The sequence below is a fragment of the Phacochoerus africanus genome, chromosome 4 (genome assembly GCF_016906955.1).
Source record: "Phacochoerus africanus isolate WHEZ1 chromosome 4, ROS_Pafr_v1, whole genome shotgun sequence".
Classification (NCBI taxonomy): Eukaryota; Metazoa; Chordata; class Mammalia; order Artiodactyla; family Suidae; genus Phacochoerus; species Phacochoerus africanus.
In genome coordinates this window covers 98,017,522-98,037,995 of record NC_062547.1, presented here as the reverse complement: position 1 = coordinate 98,037,995, position 20,474 = coordinate 98,017,522, and the positions used below count along the sequence as shown (strand labels likewise).

The 20,474-nt window shown below is 37.0% G+C and overlaps 1 protein-coding gene across 1 annotated transcript in view; it reads right to left on the bottom strand.

Annotated features, from left to right (window-relative positions):
- ADGRV1 (adhesion G protein-coupled receptor V1) overlaps positions 1-20,474 on the bottom strand; it is a 538,647-nt gene that overhangs the window by 296,312 nt on the left and 221,861 nt on the right. Inside the window, exons 76-78 of the mRNA XM_047778281.1 lie at positions 19,741-19,912; positions 11,701-11,946; positions 5,005-5,412 (exon numbers count right to left, since the gene is read on the bottom strand). Of these exons, the coding sequence (XP_047634237.1) occupies positions 5,005-5,412; positions 11,701-11,946; positions 19,741-19,912 (826 nt within the window). The remainder of the gene's footprint in view (positions 1-5,004; positions 5,413-11,700; positions 11,947-19,740; positions 19,913-20,474) is intronic.

The window sequence follows — 20,474 nt, the reverse complement described above, 5'->3', positions numbered from 1 at the left end:
TAGAAAAAAAGATCCAAGTATGAAAATATATCTTTGAAAATAAACTGCTTAAATGACACGCATGGTATAACGTGTTCTTTAGTTCCAGTTACTAACATTCACAAAATAAGGATGAACCTATGAAGAATTTAAAGTAGTATCAAAATCCTATTTCAAACATATTTGCACTTTGAACAGCATAACCCATTATTTTTACTAAAAGGCATAATCACCAAAATATTTTCTACTCAATGTCTAGGTAAGGTCCCAAACAACTTCAAGGGTCACTGAATTTTAACCACAATAATTAACATCATGAGTTAAAATTAACCTCACTTTTACATCTACACCAACATTTCTTTATCTTTTGACCAACAATTAAGGAAATAAACACAAGAATATCTATCTATAATAGAAGCAAGATTATTCTTCAGTATCTGTTTTTCACTGGACAGAAGCTACTACATATCACTAAATTTCTCAAACATCAAGTGAGCAAATCCTTTTCCAACCAAGAGTAGACAAGAGTTCCTGATATTCCTGCCTTTATTGGTAAGCATGAGCGTTCCTACCTGAAAGGACTGGGTTATTTGTTCTTTGAGGGACAAGGAGACAGAAAGGAAAAACACCCTTCATGATTTCATTTTTTCCCCTTGCCAGAGTGATGGGGACCACATCTTTATGGTCATGGGTGTGAAGTCACTGATTTGTTATTCCACTATGCTCTTAGATACCTGAGAAGAACCTATTAATTCTTCAGAATCCAAATTAGGCATCACTTTTATTGTGATTTCTAAACTGTACCCCATCTGCCAAGATAGATGATCACTCTCTTTGTAACTTCCAAGTACCTTTACTAAGGAACTTATGACAATGCTGATTTTTCCGTTACCAGTACTAGCTGAGCTCATTGAGGAAGTGGTTCAACGTTCCCCATACTGTTTTTACAGCTTTGTAATGTATACAGTGCCACGCCAAGAGCTGAACTCAAAATCTAAGTTTATAAGAGTAGTCATCTCAAAGACAACATGAAAGAAAGGAGAATAATCCACAGGGAAAAGATAAAAGGTAGAAATAAAAAATTAACAGAGGAAAAAACTACAATGGAGACAGGGAACAGACCGCTGGCTATTAAAACAATCAAACTGAATATATTAAATGAAAAATGAGCCCAAGAAATGCTCTCAGAACTCAGAGAAAATACTGCAGACAAATAGGACAAACCGTAAGATATAATATGCATACAAAATAGCAAGTATAAGAAAAAAGCAACACAGATCCTTGATAAGCTAAAGAAATACTCCTGGATAGGATGCAGATCTTGCTTTATTCCAGAGAAATTTAGGAAAAGAAACAACACTAGATTTGGGTGACTTTTAAATATTATTTTAAGAGTTTTTAAAAAACCTTACCAGAAATCAGGAAAGAAATTAGTAACAGAGAAACAAAAATTAACTCTGACATCAGACTTTTTTTGCAAATGAAATGCCAGAGTCCAGCAGAGTAACATATGCAGTTTTAAGAGTTAAAAGTTGTGATCCAAGAAGTCTAGAGCTACACAACCTTTCATTCACATTCAAGGGCCTTAGATAGTTTCTTTAAGCACACCAAAAATAAAGCAAAAGGTTCATTCATATAGCCCTTGGTAAATAAGGGTGCTGTTCTCAGCACATTATATTAACTTCTCTCATTCTCACAAGGTGAGGAAGGTGCCACTGTTATTTTGTTTTGTTTCCTGATAAGTCACCTGAAGCAAAAGAGGGTGCTTAACTGTTCCAGGAAGATGGAGATGATAAACTGCCAAACCAAGGAGGTGCATGTGACAGCCATCCTGCCCTGACTCAAACATGCCCCCATTTGCTTGTTCTAAAATAACCACAGACTGTCATAGAAGAAATCATTCCTGGGCTCTTTCGTGGATTAAATTAACCTTTAATTTATATGAAATACATATAAGACATATGAATGGTTGCTAGATAAAGTACAGGTGACTCTATTTGATTTGTTTGTTTTGGTTTTTTTAGGGCCGCACTCATGGGATATGAAGGTTCCCAGGCAAGGGGTCAAATTGGAGATGTAGCTGCTGGCCTACATCACAGTCACAGCAATGCAGAATCAAAGCCGCATCTGTGACCTACACCATAGCTCAAGGAAATGCCGGATCCTTAACCCACTGAACAAGGCCAGGGATTGAACCCACATCCTCATAGATACTAGCTGGATTCACTTCTGCTGCACCACAGTGGGAACTCTAACTCTATTTGATTTTCAGATAAGCAATCAATAATTGCTTCATATAAGTAAGTCCCAAATAGTGCATGCAAATAAAAATATTTTTATTTGTAATATATTTATACCAACTATATATTCATTGTTCATCTGAAATTCAAAAATTATTGAGCATTAAAATTTCAACCCTACCATGTGTTTATCTGCATTTTCAATGCCTCTTTCATTAGTCTTGTCGTTATTATCAATATGTCTATCTTTTTCCAATTTTTGTTATTCTAAGTAATCCTGAAATAATCATTCTTGTTATACATGTATTTGCACAAAAATTCCCCAGACCTATTAGCTCTTTTTTCCTTACTTTTTCTCTCCACTTTATATAATTGAAACACAATCATTAGAATGTCTTTTGACTTTGCAGTATATGCAAAGAGAAATTGTGTTTAAACTTTATGTGGTCAAGTTTATCAGTCATTTCCTTTATGACTTCTGGGTTTTGTTTTATGCTTTAAAAAGAACTTTCCCACTTCAAACTTACATATTAAAAACGTTTCATCTAGGTTTTCTGCTAGAATTTTGTTTCGGTTTTACAGTTAAATCTCCAATCTGTCTGGGATTTATTTTGGAGAAGGGTTTAGCATGGAGATATAGCTATATTTTTCTTTCAAATGGTTAAATCACACGTACCAACACTCTTCTTAGAGAATAATAATTTTTGACCCACTGATCTGAAACGTCCCCTTTATCATGTATGAAATGTTCAAAGTTGCTTGATTTCTGCACTTTTTGTTTAATTCCATTAACCTGAATGTCTATGGCAGCATCAGTGCCACCCTGTTTTAATCACGGTAACTTCATATTTTCACTTCTAGTAGAGTAAGGTCCCTAACATTCTCCCCTTTTTCATTTCTGTTCTTTTTCACATATATATTCTTCCAGGTGAACTATAACACCATACGACCAGGTAAAACAAATTTAAAACAATTTACTGGTATTTTGATATGGATTATTTCCATTTAAAGGTTAATTTATAGAAAATTATTGTCTCTATGATATTGAGTCTTCCTATTGTTAAACAAGTTATAGATTTCTATTTACTAGAGTCTTTCATGTTACTCAGTAGAATTTTTCAGTTTTGTTTATATGTTATATGATATTATTGAATGATGTCAGTTGCTTAATTATCAGTAACTAATGGCATATATAAATAGCTTTAAGAAAACAATATGCCATAACACTGAAAAAATTTTAGTTACATAATTTTAGCAATAATCATAGCAAAGGCAGCCTCAGTTGGAATACAATAATTTTCCTTTAAGAATTTGAATAATGCAATCTATTTAATTTTATAATATTTTAGGACACAAAATATATTTTATTGCTTTAATAACTGCCAGGTTATTTCACATAAATTACTTTACTATATGAGAAAAATTATACTGTTAATGATCACTCAAAAAAATGAATTAAATTTTTCCATAGGTGCTTCTTTCATAATTCAGTGTCACTGTCCATGATAAATCTAATTTTAAAAAATCAAGATGTATTATTCAATAACTCTAGTTAAATTAGTGTTGACTCTCAACCAATAATATATAGCTTTCTATATAACTTGCTGAGGGAAAAAAGAGGTAAAAAAATGTTCTTATATCTCTTCTAAATCACACAAAAAGGGGTTCTCTTTTTTAAAACTTAGTTACCATATATTCTTTCCCTCTTTTTAGACAAAATTAAATTGTTATTTTCCTATGCTCTTTCATCATTAGAATTTTAAGTAACATCATTTCACAGGGTAAATCCTTACCTCTAGAACTTTCTCTGCATGAAAAAGGAGTCACTTCTCTTCGCTGTACTAGCTCTTCTTGCCTATATACTGTATAATTTTCTTTTCTACATTTCAGTCATTGTGCTTTACGAGATATCATAAGAATTCAAATAGACATGATAATCTAAAACCCCACTGTCAACATTTTAGGTGCTTAAAGGTCATGTGTTAGAACTGCAGTATTTATAAACCAATATGTATGCATTTAAAACTTTTTATCCCTTGCACTTGAATATATTGATAAGAAATATCTTGATAAGAAAGTCCCAAATAAACCCCAAGATTTTTTTCCTTCAATAAAATTCCTCTTTGATATTTTCTTTCATTTACATTCTTAGGATCTTACAGCTCCATTTAATTTCTTGATTTACATAAATGTAAACAGATAAACAGGTTTAAAAAAACACATAGGTGGAGTAAGTCCACTCCAATTCAAATGCCTGAAATCATTTGGTCATTACTCAGTTCTCTTTTTCTGCAAAAGTCTTCAGTGCCCAGGAGGAGCAGGGAACCAGCAGAGGGCAAGGGCTCCTGTTCCATGGCATTTCAAATGGAAGAACTATGCTACATCGTCTAGTCCAGGCCCTCTTTTTATGGACTCAAAAAACTGGGATGCAGTCCCAAAAGATATTCATCTAGTTGCTGGAGAATCAGAAAGAGCTTGGAGCTTCTAACATCCGGTGCCTCTTTCCAGACACTGGTCTTTCCTACTGCTGCAGCAAATCCCTCATCATTCTCTGAGTGTAAGACGGAAGTTTCCAAACAGGCATCAGTCACAAGAAGCAAAACCACAGTGTCAGATGGGATGAATTCCATTCTTAGGTTCAGAACTTTAACTGTATCATGATATCTGACATTCTAACTAAATTCATGATAAGAGACATTATAACGGTATGTGGGTTTTTTGTCTTTTAAAAATGTATGCAATTTCAGCAGTGGTGCAACTGCTAACATGTGCAAGAGCTCCTTACCTTGTTTATTAAATGCATCACGGCGCTGAGTTGTTCATCTGTGTTCTCCATGGCCACTTTCACGCTGATGCTGTGGAGCACCCTCATGAGAATCTCCCCATCCAGGGGCTGCTGCAGCTGCTCTGCAAGCCCCCAAAAGGCCTGCGAATCCGCGTCAGAGACGAGAGTGATGTTAGCAGTCCCATACACCTTATCAATTCTGGCACCACCTTCTGGGTCAAAAAGCACAATCTGGAAGCGTTTCGGAAATGGATTTAAAGACCCTGTGTCTGGCGTTAGGATGACATCCAATACAGTGTTTCTCTGGCCAGGTTCAAAGACCAATGAGCCTTCACTTCTCACAAAGTCTTTCCCAGAAAGAGCTGGAGAGATGAGAGTACGGCCAATTGTCTCAGCACTCCTCAACTCCTAGAAATTAAACAACACTGCTTTTGTGAAACTATCAAACCACAGATCTTGTCCTAAACAAATTTTATTTCTCTTGAACAATCTGATGAGCCACAACAATATTACTATTATAATGGGGGCGGGGGCGTTTACACTTTTTCTAATCTCCTAAGACAATTAGATAAATACACATCACACAGTGATGAAGTTAAGAAAGACAGATTCCTTAGAATAGATCAAGAAAGAGAATTAGAAATGTCACTACTGCCTCACAGGATTTCTCCAGTTGTGAGCCTACTAAAATGTGAAGATACTCAGAGACGTACATGCCCAGGGGTCAGATCACGGACGTCCCTTGTACAAAGTATGACAAGAAGACAATGGAGTGACACATTTTACTGCATATTTTTATGAGTATCCAGGCTTGTGGATAGTTAGGCTATAGCAGTGGATAAGGATGGAAGCAAGGAGGAGGGATAGGGGGTTTTTACATTAGTTCATGCAAAAAGACAAGGGGAACTTGGGTTGTACAAGCAAAAAGAGAAGTGCTCAGACTGGGTATGCACTTTGAATGTAGAATTAGCCAGACTTTAATTCATTGTTAGATGGAGAGGAAGAGGAGAATAAGGATAACTCCTAGCTGTTTGCCTGGATGAATGGCAATAAACTGGGGGAAATATTGTTAAGAATGAAATCAAGAGTTATATTATATATATATTAAGCCTGAGATGACTTTCAGACAATTCAAATGAAGATATCAAGTAAGAGCAATCAGATATATGAGTCCAGACCAGGATAAGAGAAGGGGCTAGTGATAAAAATTCAGGGGTTCTCATTTTACAGGTGGTATTGAAAGAAAACAAGTGTGGATGGTCTAGGCTAGAGAGTGAGTCTAGGTGGACCCTAGTATGTATTGGTCAGGAAGACCAAAACCAGCAATAGGAAAGAGCTGTGAGAGAGATAGGGGTGAAGTACAGGAACCTGTGGTGTTTCAGATGCCCTAAGGAGAAGTCAATGCATCCAGGAGGAAGAAGAACATGCATCCAGGAGTGATGTAAAGTGAAAAATCAAGAAAGATAAAGAGGAATTCTCTCTGTGGCTCACCAGTTAACAAACCTGACTACGATCCATGAGGATACAGGTGCTATACCTGGCCTCGTACAGTGGGTTAAGAATCTGGCCTTGCCATGAGCTGTGGTGTAGGTCACAGATGCGGCTCAGATCCCATGTTGCCATGGCTGTGGCGTAGACCTGGCCTCGTACAGTGGGTTAAGAATCTGGCCTTGCCATGAGCTATGGTGTAGGTCACAGATGCGGCTCAGATCCCATGTTGCCATGGCTGTGGCGTAGACCACTGGGTGTAACCCCAATTCAATCCCTAGCCTGGGAATTTCCATACGCTGAAGGTGTGGCCCTAAAAAAAAAGGCAAAAAAGAATTTTTTTTTAAGTAAAGAAATAAAGAAAGATAAAGAGCTTTCAAGGATCCCTGCAGCATAGCGGAAGGGGTAAAACAAAGACGAAGCCTTGCTAAAGGAAACAATTAAAAATTCTACTGGCTTCAGCATGGATACATTAAGTATCCACTGCAATATGATATATCAGCAAAAATGAAAGAACTACACATATCAGCACAGGTACTTCTCAAAATAAACATTGTTGAGGAAAAAAAAAAACACACCACAGGGAGTACTTCTCATGGCTCAGTGGTAATGAACCTTCCAGTATCCATTTGGATGCAGATTCCATCCCTGGCCTCTCTCAGTGGGTTAAGGATCCACTGTTGCCTAGAGCTGTGGTGTAGGTCACAGACATGGCTTAGATCTGGGTGTTGCTGTTGCTGTGGTGTAGGCCAGTGGCAACAGCTCCAATTGGACCCCTAGCCTGGGAATTCCATATGCTGAGTGTGTGGCCCCAAAAAGACCGAAAAAACAAAAAACAAACAAACAAACAGCACACCATAAAACAATACAATTAGAAGAATCTCATTTGCACAAATTTCCAAAACAGGTAACCCTGAACAGGATATGGTAGGTGGTAAAACTATAAATAAAAGCTAAAAGTAAGGTAATAAGTCAACATGAAATTCAGAATAGAGGTTATCTGCAAGATCAGGAATGGTTATTCTGTAAGATAAAGCAGGATAGCATCAGAGAAGGGTTTATGGCAGTCAGTTCTAAGATACTGATAAAGTTGGGTTTCTTAAGGTAGGTGGTGATAATTTCATTACTATAAACTACATATATACATCCATCCACAGTTTTCTGGTAGAATTTATTTCACAATTCAGATGTTTAAAGGAAATGGGACAATCAAAATGTTTTCATGTTTATAGAATACATATAACAAGCACAAAGATGCACTTTGCAATTTAAAAGCAATGACGATTAGAGAGGGCAATACCAAATAGCCTTTGAAGAAAATGAGGTGAAGACTGACTGCTTCAATAATCAAGAATATTTATGTTTTGAGACGGGTGCCTGATCAAGTACACTTTTTGCTGTTTTCTGCATTTAGGAGATCGTGAGTTCTTGATTGTTGGCCAACTTTCAGGCAAGTAAAAATCAGTGAAGCCTATAAATTTTTCTGAGTTTACAAAAAAAAAAAAATTGCTCTATTCCTTCTGGGACACATGTCTTGCTGCTGAAGCCTAGATCCTCAAAACAAATGAAACCTAAGGAGGGGACTAATAATTCATTAAAGTAAATCAATGGTGTTGCTACTAATTCCTATTCCACAGAAGAATTGTTTGTGGTGGATAAATAACATATTCTAGGCAGATGAACTCAACCTGACAGATAAAAGTTGCCTATGAATGTGGGTTTCAAAACAAATATAAAGCCTTAACTTAGAATTAGATTATGTGTTGGAATCGCCACTGATTTATTTAATGTTCAAACACCTAAGTTCTCCTACTAAAGGAGAAATGCATGTTTGTTTACAGCTTATTTGTAAATAAATATGCCATGTCCTATGGCTTTACATTTTTGGTGTGTTTCTGTGACATTGCTAATCCTGCCCATTGAGTTATTTATGGAAAAATGGAGCATATGAGAGTTCTTCATGTACAAGTAAGAACTGTTTCCCCACGAAATCTTAGTTATTTGAATTGTCCTAAGATTATTTGTAAAAGCTGAAATTCAGTGATGAAAGAGAAATGAGAATTCTTTTTTTAAAAAAGAGCAATGATGAAAATCAACACAGAAATACCCTTTGAGAGAATAAGAAATGTGAGAATTAGAGGAAAGGCATGTTCTTTCTTAAATTTGTGGGCTTTGGGCTAGTATACAGATAAATATGAAATTACCTGGAATTGGTTTTCAAATTTGGCTTAGCTATATGCTTATTTAATTTAAAGATAACTGGAATGAATGATATTTTCATTATCTCAAATCCTTATATCCCTTAACTATATATCACAAATATGTAGATATAGGGGAACCTAGGCTAAGACTATAGTATTTATGTACTGGGGAACACTGACCTACCAAAGGCAGGTATACAGCTACTGTTTTAACTACATTGTTAAAATCTATTTAAAGCAAAATCTAAACTGATATCTTTGTAACAGACTAGAAACTTGGTCCATAATTATTTTCTCATCCTTGCCAGCTACTGGAAAATAAAATTGTATAACTTTTTCTTTTAGCAATATGCCTAGCATTCAGAGAGAGAAAATGTAGGGGCAATGAAGCAACAGGAAAAAAAAAAAAAAATCACACCAGGGAGGTGAAACTTTTATTTCTAATTTTAAAAATTAAACTTCTTATTTTGAGATAATTATAGATTCACATGCAGTTATAAGAAATAATAAAGAGTGGTCTACTGTACGCTTTACCCAATATCCCTTGTTGGCAAGATCTTGCATAATTATATCACAAGGATAGCAACATTGATAGAGTCAAGATACATTTTCATCACCACAGGGAACCTCTAAGTTGATTTTTATAGTACTATAAAAATGCTATGGTTACATGCTAGTGACAGCATATGTTTTGCAAGGAATCATTTGTGAATAATCTAGAAAGACCATAAATGAATATGATCAAGATATCGGCATTTAGATTCTTATTTTTGGCATCTTCAATTCCCCTTTCAACTGAGTGTACGAACTAGTTTAAAATGCATCTTAAATCTTTCTATCACTTCTTCTACTCTTCCATTCTACAAAGGAGTGAGCATATGATGATATATATTTCATGGGAGAAGAAGCACATATTTTTTCCCTCATTTCTGTTACCATCTTAAATGCTTAAGAGAAAAAAAAAATGCTAAAATATCCCCACCATGAATCAAAATACTTTTTTGTGTGTTTATACCATTTCAAGGCCATTTAGAATGGAATTTATTTCTAGAGTCTCATATGATAGAGAGTTTCATCTTCTTGCTTGCCAAGCTGCAGATTCTGTCATAAAGACACTTTTTTCTGCCTGGCAAGCTTCCAGGACAGCTCACTATCCACAGCTCGAGTCCTAAACTCCCATCTCTGATTCACACAACTGCCACAGCAAACTGGCTGCACATATGTTGCATTTTATGCACAGAATATTCTATGTGACTGAGCTACTCAATAGTGACACAACCAAGCACATATTAAATAGCACTTTGTATAAAAAACAAAAAAAGCAACTCTGAAACCCTGAGGTTAAAATGTCACTAGGTTTGGAATTTTGAAACAGGGAAAATGAAAACACTGTCCAAAATGGTAGTTTTTAAAATTGTGGGTTTCTTGGAGTTACATGAGTCAGGAAAAAAAAAAAAAAAGAGGCTTTAGGTGCAGAAGCTCCAATTTCCACAACTGTGATTCAATCAGAGTAGATACACACATTTGTTTTACTATATTGGAGTTTCACTGCTAAAATAAAGTCTAAACCATAATTCTGTAAAGGTGTATGGTGTTGTGTGCACCAATCCCAGGCTCTAGACACTTCATGTTCCATAGCATTTCTTTTCTGAGTTCCTGGGTACCTACACGCTCCCTCACTTCCACTTGATGTCACCCAATAAGATGGATATGAAAAGTGGCCAGAAGACTTCATGAGCTCAGGAATTTAAAGAAACAAAGCATCTGAAGTCCTGAATATTTTCAACTAGTTCAGGTATAAGCCAGAAAAAAAGACCTGCGTTTTTTGTTTCTGGTCTCAGACAGTTACATTTTGAAGTAATTTTAACTCTCAAGAGATTTTTTTTTTTTTTTTTTTGGTCTTTTTAGGGCTGTACTCTCAGCATGTGGAAGTTCCCAGGCCAGAGGTCGAATTGGAGCTGCAGCTGCTGGCCTACACCACAGCCATAGCAAAGCCAGATCCAAGCCACATCTGTACCTACACTGTGCAGCTCACGGCAACATCATGTCCTTAACCCAATGAGCAAGGTCAGGGATGGAACTCACATCCTCATGGATACTAGTCAGGTTCATTACCACTGAGCCACAAAGGGAATTCCTCTCTAGAGATTTTATAGAACAGATTTATGTGAGACACTTTGCATTGTATATCAACTCTTCTAAAAGAAAGACAAAGACAGAGTTCCCATTGTGGCACTGCAGAAATGAATCCGACTAGGAACCATGAGGTTGTGGGTTCTATCCCTGGCCTCGCTCAGTGGGTTAAGGATCCAGCATTGCCGTAAGCTGTGGTGTAGGTCGCAGATGTGGCTCAGATCTGGCGTTGCTGTGGCTGTGGCATTGGCCAGCAGCTGTAGCTCCAATTAGACCCCTAGCCTGGGAACCTCCATATGCCAAGGGTGCAGCCCTCAAAAAACAAAAGACAAAAATAAATAAATAAATAACTGACTGACTGACAAAGACAAGAGACTATCATTTTATTTTATTTTTTATTTTATTTTTTTTTTATTTATTTTTTTTTTCTGTCTTTTTGCCTTTTCTAGGGCCGCTCCCACGGCATACGGAGGTTCCCAGGCTAGGGGTTTAATCAGAGCTATAGCCGCCGGCCTACACCACAGCCATAGCAACACAGGATCTGAGCTGTGTCTGCAGCCTACACCACAGCTCACTGCAATACCAGATCCTTAACCCACTGAGCAAGGCCAGGGATCGAACCCACAAACTCATGGTTCCCAGATGGATTCATTAACCACTGACCCACAACAAGAATTCTGAGGCTATCATTTTAAAACATGACCTAAGTGAAAAAATGGAACTGTTTCAAGGATAAAGCTTAATGTAATAAACATAATGTGAATTATGAGGGTATCCATTAGAAAATAAGATATTAATTATTCTCTGTGTCATTACATATGCTATAGTTAAGGCAGAAAACATTACTGTGTATTAATACATGGTGCATGCTTACCTGAGTACTGAACTTAACAGACATCATCAGTCCTGTCCCAGAGTCCCTGGCCACCTGCAGACTGATTAAAGTGGCCTTCTTATGAGCCACTGGCAGCCGAGAACCCACAGAGAAATACACAAGACTTGGAGGTTCATCCCTTTTTGGTAAGAATTTAATTTGTGCAAATCTGGCACTATTATTTATGGCTGCTCCAGCAGTTACTTCATACAGTTCCACAAAAAAATGCATTTCAACCTGCGGTATCTGACAATGAGAAAAAAGGGAAAAAAAAGGATGATTATTAATGGATTTTTATTTTAAAACAATTCTGATATTAAGAAATAGTATTATTCATATATATTATAAAAATAAATATACATGTACAGATATGTTACGTATAATTTACAAAATTAAATTCTTATGTTAAATTATCATGAGATTTGTTTTTTTGGTATTTCATTGAGAATAACTTAACTCTTTGTGGATGAGCTTCTTACAGAAAATCAATGTCAGGAGACAACTTATACATACTTCAATAAAAAAAAGAATACATAAAATATACTCATACAATGAAATGTTCTCTAGTAGTTAAAAAGAAGGAACCATGTCAATATTTTTCAACAAGGATGGATCTAGGAGTTCCCACTGTGGAGCAGTGGGTTAAGAATCCTACTGGAGTAGCCTGGGTAGCTACAAAGGCACAGGTTCGACCCCTGGCCCGGTGCAGTGGGTTCAGGGATCCACTGTTGCCACAGCTGTGGCTCGGATTCAATCCCTGGTCCAGGAACTTCATGTGCCACAAGGGTGGTTATTAAAAAAAGAAGAAGAAAGAAGGAAAGAAAAGAAAATTCAACAAAGATGGATCTAAAAATATGATCACGAGTAAAAAAACAAGTTGCATAAGGATACGTATGGCATGATACAATAAATGCAAAATTTTAAATTACAAAAAACAAGGTACATTTTGTTAAAGGATACATATTTAAAGAATGAAAAAGAAAACGAAACTCCAAGACAGTAACTCTCAGATGGAGGGATGGGCGTTGTGGTTATGTCCAGGTGTGGAGCTGAAAAAACCTGGGAGGTGCAAAAGGGAGCTTCAACTATGTAAGATTTTATTTTTAAAGAATTTTACATAAATATGACTGAATACTGGTAACAGTTAACTTGGTGATTTTTGTATTTTTTAAAAATTCCCTAAATTCAGTATCAAGAAATCTAAATTTAGTCTATAGGTTGCAGTTTGCTCATGTTTTACTTTGGGACTTTCTCAACAATCTCAAATGAGTTACTTTCTAAAGCCTGAATTCAATTTTGCAAAATACTGTCAATCACCTGTTTTTACCTATTTTCTCTTACACAGTAACCTAAAAATCTTAGTAGCATTGTCAGTTTCTAAGCATAACTCCAAGAAGCGAAGCTGAAGCATTTTAAACTGTACATGTCATTGTCTAATTTGATCTAAAGCATTTTTATCTATCAGCAAGAGCCTTATTTATCATTTGTTTTGTGATCATTTTAATGAGAATCACTGCAACCAAGGCATATTCAAAATGAGTTGCAACTTAGTAGCACAGTAAATGAACTTAATCTTCTTCATCTGTCTGAAGAAACACAGTTTTCCTGTGGTATATTATTCTTTACTTTTGCTAATCAACTCTCAGTATATATTGAAATGAAGGTAAATATACTCTTCCCATTTTTGAGAAACTATATTTGGTAAGTACAATAAACTAAAACAGTAGAAAAGTAAGGGTAGCTCTATATTCAATAACTATTATTCCCTAATGGATAACAGCTTGAATTCACAACCGTTTCATTTAACTAAGGATTTCAGCATACTGCCTTCCAAAACAGACTCTTGTCTTTATTTTTCAGCATATTTCTTCTCATTGTGCTGATGATTAAAACATTATTTATTGCCATTGTGATGGTGATTAAAAATGAACAGTGCAGATGGGTGCCAGAAGGCAATTAGAAGAAATAAAAGGAGCCTTCCAGTCTTACAACAAAACACTCTATTTAAACAGTATTTCTCAAGTATATTGGGAAAACTAAACTCACATATCATATCTGAACCTCTCTAGACCTATATGACCTGAGACTTTGCTGGAACTCAAGTTCATTTCCTAGTTAGTCAGCAGTATTTCAGGACGATCTTCAGCCCAACTAGTACAAAATGGTTGTGGAGTGCTTAGAAGCAAAGTAAAAATGAAATAATATAATGAAACAATATCTTTTTTAAAAGCCAAGATGCTTGTATTACATTCAATTGTATACAGCATTTTACAAAAGTCCCAGAAATCTAAAGGACTGTAAAATGATTGTATGATGGGAGAGAGAAAAGAAGGATTAAAACATGATTTCAGTATTGTGCCTCATCAGGTTAAGAATCTTTCTAGTATCCACGAGGATGTGGGTTCAATCCCTGGCCTCACGCAGTGGATTAAGGATCCTGCATTGCTGCAAGCTGCAGCGTAGGTCTCAGACACAGCTTGGATGTGGCATTGTTGTGGCTGTGGTGTAGGCCTTCAGCTGCAGATCCAATCAAACCCCAGCCCAGGAACCTCCATATGCCTCAGGTGTGGCCCTCAAAAGAAAAAAGAAAAAAAAGATTTCAAATATCCTTTCTGGTGAGTATTTATCTTGGTTTGCTCTTTTAATTATTTTTTATTTTTTAGAAAAAAACTGTTGAAGTATAATTGATTTACAATAATAGGATACTTTTCTCCAAAAACATTCTACTGGAACTGAGTTTTTCCTTATTTTTTTTCTTTTGTTTTGTTTAATATATGTAAGTGTATTTTTTTCACTTTTAAAGTTTTATTAAAGTATAGTCGATTTACAGTGTTTTCTTTGTTGTTGTTGTTGTTGTTGTTGTTGTTGTTGTTGCTATTTCTTGGGCTGCTCCCGAGGCATATGGAGGTTCCCAGGCTAGGGGTGTAATCGGAGCTGTAGCCACCGGCCTACGCCAGAGCCACAGCAACGCGGGATCCGAGCCGCGTCTGCAACCTACACCACAGCTCATGGCAACGCCAGATCGTTAACCCACTGAGCAAGGGCAGGGATCAAACCCGCAACCTCATGGTTCCTAGTCGGATTCGTTAACCACTGCGCCACGACGGGAACTCCAACAATGTTTTATATATATATAAAAAAGCTGAATCATTTTTCTATATACTTGAAACTAACACAACATTATAAATTAACTATACTTAAATAAAAAATAAAAATAAAAATAAAATTCTTAAAATTGCCAAAGTTAAAAAAAATTAGTGGTAATCAATAGTTTAAAAAACGTATTTTCTAGAGAGTTCCCATCTTGGCTCAGTGGTTTTGACTAGGAACCATGAGGTTGCGGGTTCGATCCCTGGCCTCACTCAGTGGGTTAAGGATCCGGCGTTGCTGTGAGCTGTAGTGTAGGTCACAGACGCAGCTTGGATCTCACATTGCTGTGGCTCTGGTGTAGGCTGGTGGGTACAGCTCCGATTCGACCCCTAGCCTGGGAACCTCCATATGCCGTGGGAACGGCTCAAGAAATGGCAAAAAGACAAAAAAAAAAAAAAAAATTTCTAGCCCTATGACTATCAAGATGGCTCAAAGGAACAGCACCTTTGTCAACCACCAACTCTCATGTCTACCTTCAGTACACAGATTCATATCTCTGAAACTACAATGAAAGGAATCAAGTCCTTAGACAATAGTTGCTTGGACGTCTTAGAAAAGGAAACATCAGAATGGCTCTAGAACACAGGTTATTGCTATAAAGCAAATAAGCATCCAGAGATTTTTAAAGCAATATGAAAAGACAAAAGGCCAGTGTAATAGGTCTTTCAGTGGCCATGACATGACCATTTGAATAGCAAAAAAAATCGTTTAAAACAGAATTTAAAATTAAATTTGAATCTATAACGGTACTTAAAGCAGAAAAGTTAGTGTAATGTATTAAAAAACGGTTATAATGAAAAATAAGTGAGTATAATGTATACTTAAATTTTATTAATTTTAATGATAGGAGAATGTTAAAATATCAAGAGTTTTGTCTTTTATTAAGTATATGTTCATTTATTAAGGAATGATAAACATTTTTTCTTTGTACATACTTAGGAAAGGGTTAATAAAAATGTTAAAAAGTAGCCAACAAGCACATGAAAAAATGCTCAATATCACTGATTAAAAGAGAAATGCAAATCAAAACTACTATGAGGCACCACCTCACAGCAGCCAGAACATCCACAAATAGCAAATGCTAGAGGGGTTGTGGAGAAAAGGGAATGCTTGTGCACTGTTGGTGGGAATGTAAACTGGTACAACCACTTGGACAACAGTATGGAGGTACCTTAGAAAACTATACATAGAACTAACTACATATGACCCAGCAATCCCACTCTTGGGCATATATCCAGACAAAACTTTCCTTGAAAAAGACACATGCACCCGCACATTCACTGCAGCACTATTCACAATAGCCAAGACATGGAAACAACCTAAATGTCCATCAACAGATGATTAGATTAAGGTGTGATTTTATATATATAATGGAATACTACTCAGCCATAAAAAAGAACAAAATAATGCCATTTCCAGCAACATGGATGGAACTAGGGACACTCATACTAAGTGAAGTGAGTCAGAAAGAGAAAGACAAATACCATATGATATCACATATTTGGAATCTAATTTATGGCACAAACAAACCCTTCCACAGAAAAAGAAAATCATGGACATGGAGAAAAGACTTGTGGTTGCAAAGGAGGAGGGAGAGGGAGTGGGATGGATGGGGAATTTGGGGTTAATAGATGCAAACTATTGCCTTTGGAATGATTAAGCAATGAGATCCTGCTGTATAGCACTGGGAACTATGTGTAGTCACTTATGATGAAGCATGATAATGTGAGAAAAAAGAATGTATACATATATGTTTAACTGGTTCACCTTGCTGTAAAGTAGAAAATTGACAGAACACTGTAAAACAGCTATAATGGAAAAAATAAAAATCATTATAAAATAAAACGTTAAAAAGATAATTATTGGAGTTCCTGTCGTGGTGCAGTGGTTAACGAATCCGACTAGGAACCATGAGGTTGTGGGTTCGGTCCCTGCCCTTGCTCAGTGGGTTGACAATTCGGCGTTGCCGTGAGCTGTGGTGTGGGTTGCAGATGCAGCCCGGATCCCGAGTTGCTGTGGCTCTGGTGTAGGCCAGTGGCTACAGCTCCGATTTGCCCCTAGCCTGGGAACCTCCATATGCCGTGGGAGCGGCCCAAGAAATAGCAAAAAGACAAAAAAAAAAAAAGACAATTGTTGCCAGAAAAATAAAAATTGTACCAAAAATAGGAACACATTATTAGGACCTGTGAAACACAGACAAGTGAAGGTGAAAACAAGTCAGAAGTTAAAGAGTACCAGCTGTCACACACAAGATGAAAGATGATGAAACTGTGTGTTTGTTGAAATACTAAAGAGAAGATGAACTACAGAGATGCTTTAAGATCACAAATTTGTTATCTGATTTTCTTTCATTCTTTTTCTTTCTCTCTCTTTCTTTCTTTTGCTTTTTTTAGGGCCACACTTGTGGCACATGGAGGTTCCCAGGTAGGGGTCCAATCGGAGCTATAGCTGCCTGCCTACACCACAGCCACAGAAACACCAGATCCGAGCCACATCTGCGACCTACACCACAGCTCACGGCAGCACTGGATCCTTAACCCACTGAGCAAGGCCAGAGATGAACCTCATGATTCCTAGTTGGATTCATTTTTGCTGCACCATGATGGGAACTTCTTCCTTCCTTCCTTTCTCTCTTTCTCTCTCTTTCCTTCTTTGCTTTTTTTTAGGGCTGCACCTACATTACTTGGAAGTTCCGAGGCTAGGGATCCAATCGGAGCTGCAGCTACCAACCTACACCACAGCCACAGCAACACAGGATCCAAGCTACGTCTGTGACCTACACCATAGCTCATGGCAACACCAGATCCTTAACCCACCGAGGAAGGCCAGGGATCAAACCCACATCCTCATGGATACTAGTTGGGTTCGTACCCTGCTGAGCCACAACAGGAACTCCTTATCTGATTTCTTATGACGTAAAACCTCGAAGTAATTCTCCTAACTATAACAAGATATTAAAAAGGAAGGCATAAATTTTCCAAAACTACTAATAGATCAGCTCTATGTTCAACAGTGATAGAGCAATGATTAAGGTAAAGCTAGCATTTTAAAGAACAAATCATTCTTTTTTTTGTTTTTTTTAGGGCCACACTTGAAGAATACGGAGGTTCCCAGGCTAGGGGCCAAATCAGAGCTGCAGCTGCTGGTCTACACCACAGCCACACCAACGCCAGTTCTGAGAAGCATCTGTGAACTACTCCACAGCTCACGGCAACGCCAGATCCTTAACACAATGAGTGAGGCCAGCAATCGAACCTGCATCCTCATGGATCCTAGTTGGGTTCATTACCACTGAGCTGCAATGAGAACTCCAAAGAACAGATCATTCTGAGGAAAACATATGGCGATGGTGTTGAAAATGTTAACTTGTAAAGCATGAACTTAAAACACATGTTGATCTAACAAGTCAAGTCATAAAATAGATCCCAATCAGATGACGAGCAATTCTCATCTGAAACAGATAAGAATCAAGACCTGTGGTCCTAGCAAAGAATTAAGTGGTGATAACCAAGGGCATGTAACCATAGATGATCTGAGACAAGTAAGTATTCTCCCTCTTCTGGGACCAATAAAATTATCACCCTTCTGGGAAGGTCTGAAAATATGTATCATTGTAACCTTAATGACTATCAACAGAACTGCTTGATTAATACTCAGAAGGCGAAAAAAACAAGTAGAAAAAAAGTGAAAAAAGAGTTAAATCTACAGGGTTATTTAGAATGGGTTTAAGGACAGTTATATGTTTGGAAATAATTTTATTTGTGTAAGGCTCTTTTGGCTGTTTAAAGTATTTGGCATGTTCAAAGATACTACAATACTTTTGAACATTTGTAATATTACAGCTAGTTTTTGCATTAAATATTTGCATGTAAGTGGTAGACAAAGAATAAATAAATACTACTGAGTGATCCTTAGGCATTGAAAAAAATCACAGAACAGTCATTTAAAAAGCCACACATGATTACTGAAGGACTCAAGCTCTATTAGGTCATCAGTGACCAATACCTTGTGAATAATGCATATGTCTTTAGAAAGAGGGAGGAAAGCTTGCCCTCTGTGCAATGTGAGCCAACAGAAGTTTATCCGAAGGTTCACCAAGCATAGCCTCTGTACCTCTTCAGAAAATCAAAACTGAACTCTCTAACTAAACGCATAGAGAATGAGCGAACTTTCACTCTACAAATGAAATCTATGAACATAACATGCTATAACTGTATCTATGGATATGATAAAAGCAAAAAACTACACATTCGGAATCATCAGAGTTACTAGTTGGGCTGAAGATGACTGAAGGCATTATTCACATCCTAAGCAGGTGGGCCAGGAAGAAGCTTGGAAATGACAAGAAACAGAACTGATAAAACTTATGAGCTTTTTTTTTTGCTTTTTTAGGGCCGCATGGGTGGCATATGGAGGTTCCCAGGATAGGGGTCTAATCAGACCTGCCGCCAATGGCCTATGCCACAGTCACAGTAACATCGGATCCAAGGCTCATCTGCAACCTACACCACAGCTCATGGCAAAACTGGATCCTTATCCCACAGAGCAAAGCCAGGGATCAAACCCGCAACCTCATGGTTACTAGTCGGATTCATTTCCGCTGCACCACAATGGGAACGCCAAGCTTTTTTTTTTAATTACTGAAATAGAACTGCCATACAGCATTGTATAAATTTTAGGTGTCAACTAATGAGCTTATTTACAAAAATTCATGATGTAATAAATTCTAAATATAAAGTCCCTTGTCTAAAGAGATCTAGACATTATGGCTAGTGAGACACAATGGACTGCCACATAAACAATGTGTAGGTTTCAACAAAGTGGAGTTAAAATGACTGATTCTAAGGAAATATAATCAAAGTTGACAATATCTGCCTCATCATTTCTTACCTTCCCTGGTTGGAGTTCAATGGTGATAAAGCACTTTGTGTGACCTGCTGTGCAGATCGTGGCCCCTGACACAGACAGAAGTGCATCCATCAGGTTCACACCATCTTTCTGGAGCACAGTGGCCGTAGTGTTAAATGTGACTTGCCAGAAGACCTTAACATCTTCAAAGGCTCTGTGAACAAAGCAAAACCCACGCAAATGCAGTCAGAGAGTGTTATTCCAGCAGTTAATGCAGAATGTGTTATCATTATGCCTACGTGGACCTCTTCATCCAAACACAGCACTTTCTTTTCCACTGATAATGCTGAAAATAACCAATTCTCCCATTACATGTAAGAAATTAAGGCCAGTTTACATGGCATTCTTTGACCTTACTCTATTCAATACTGATTAAGTATTTATTGAACTATGATTTCAGATACAATGTATCATGAAATATGAAAACAAATTATAGAGAACTCTCATCTTCAAAAAAATGTTCCTCATTTGTCTTTTAACAAGAATCCTTCTCAAGGAAAAGCACTACTGCGAAAAATAATTTTTACTGCAAAAATAAACTCCAAGAGATGACCTATATTTTCAGAGAATATTTAGGTGCAAAATAGAAAGGAAATATATATACAAGTCCCTATGTGCCTACCCAGGACATGCACGTGATGAACACTCAGAAGATGTGTACTCTACACTATTAAGTTGCAAGCAAAAAGTTGGTACTCCAGGTCTCCCTAACAGTA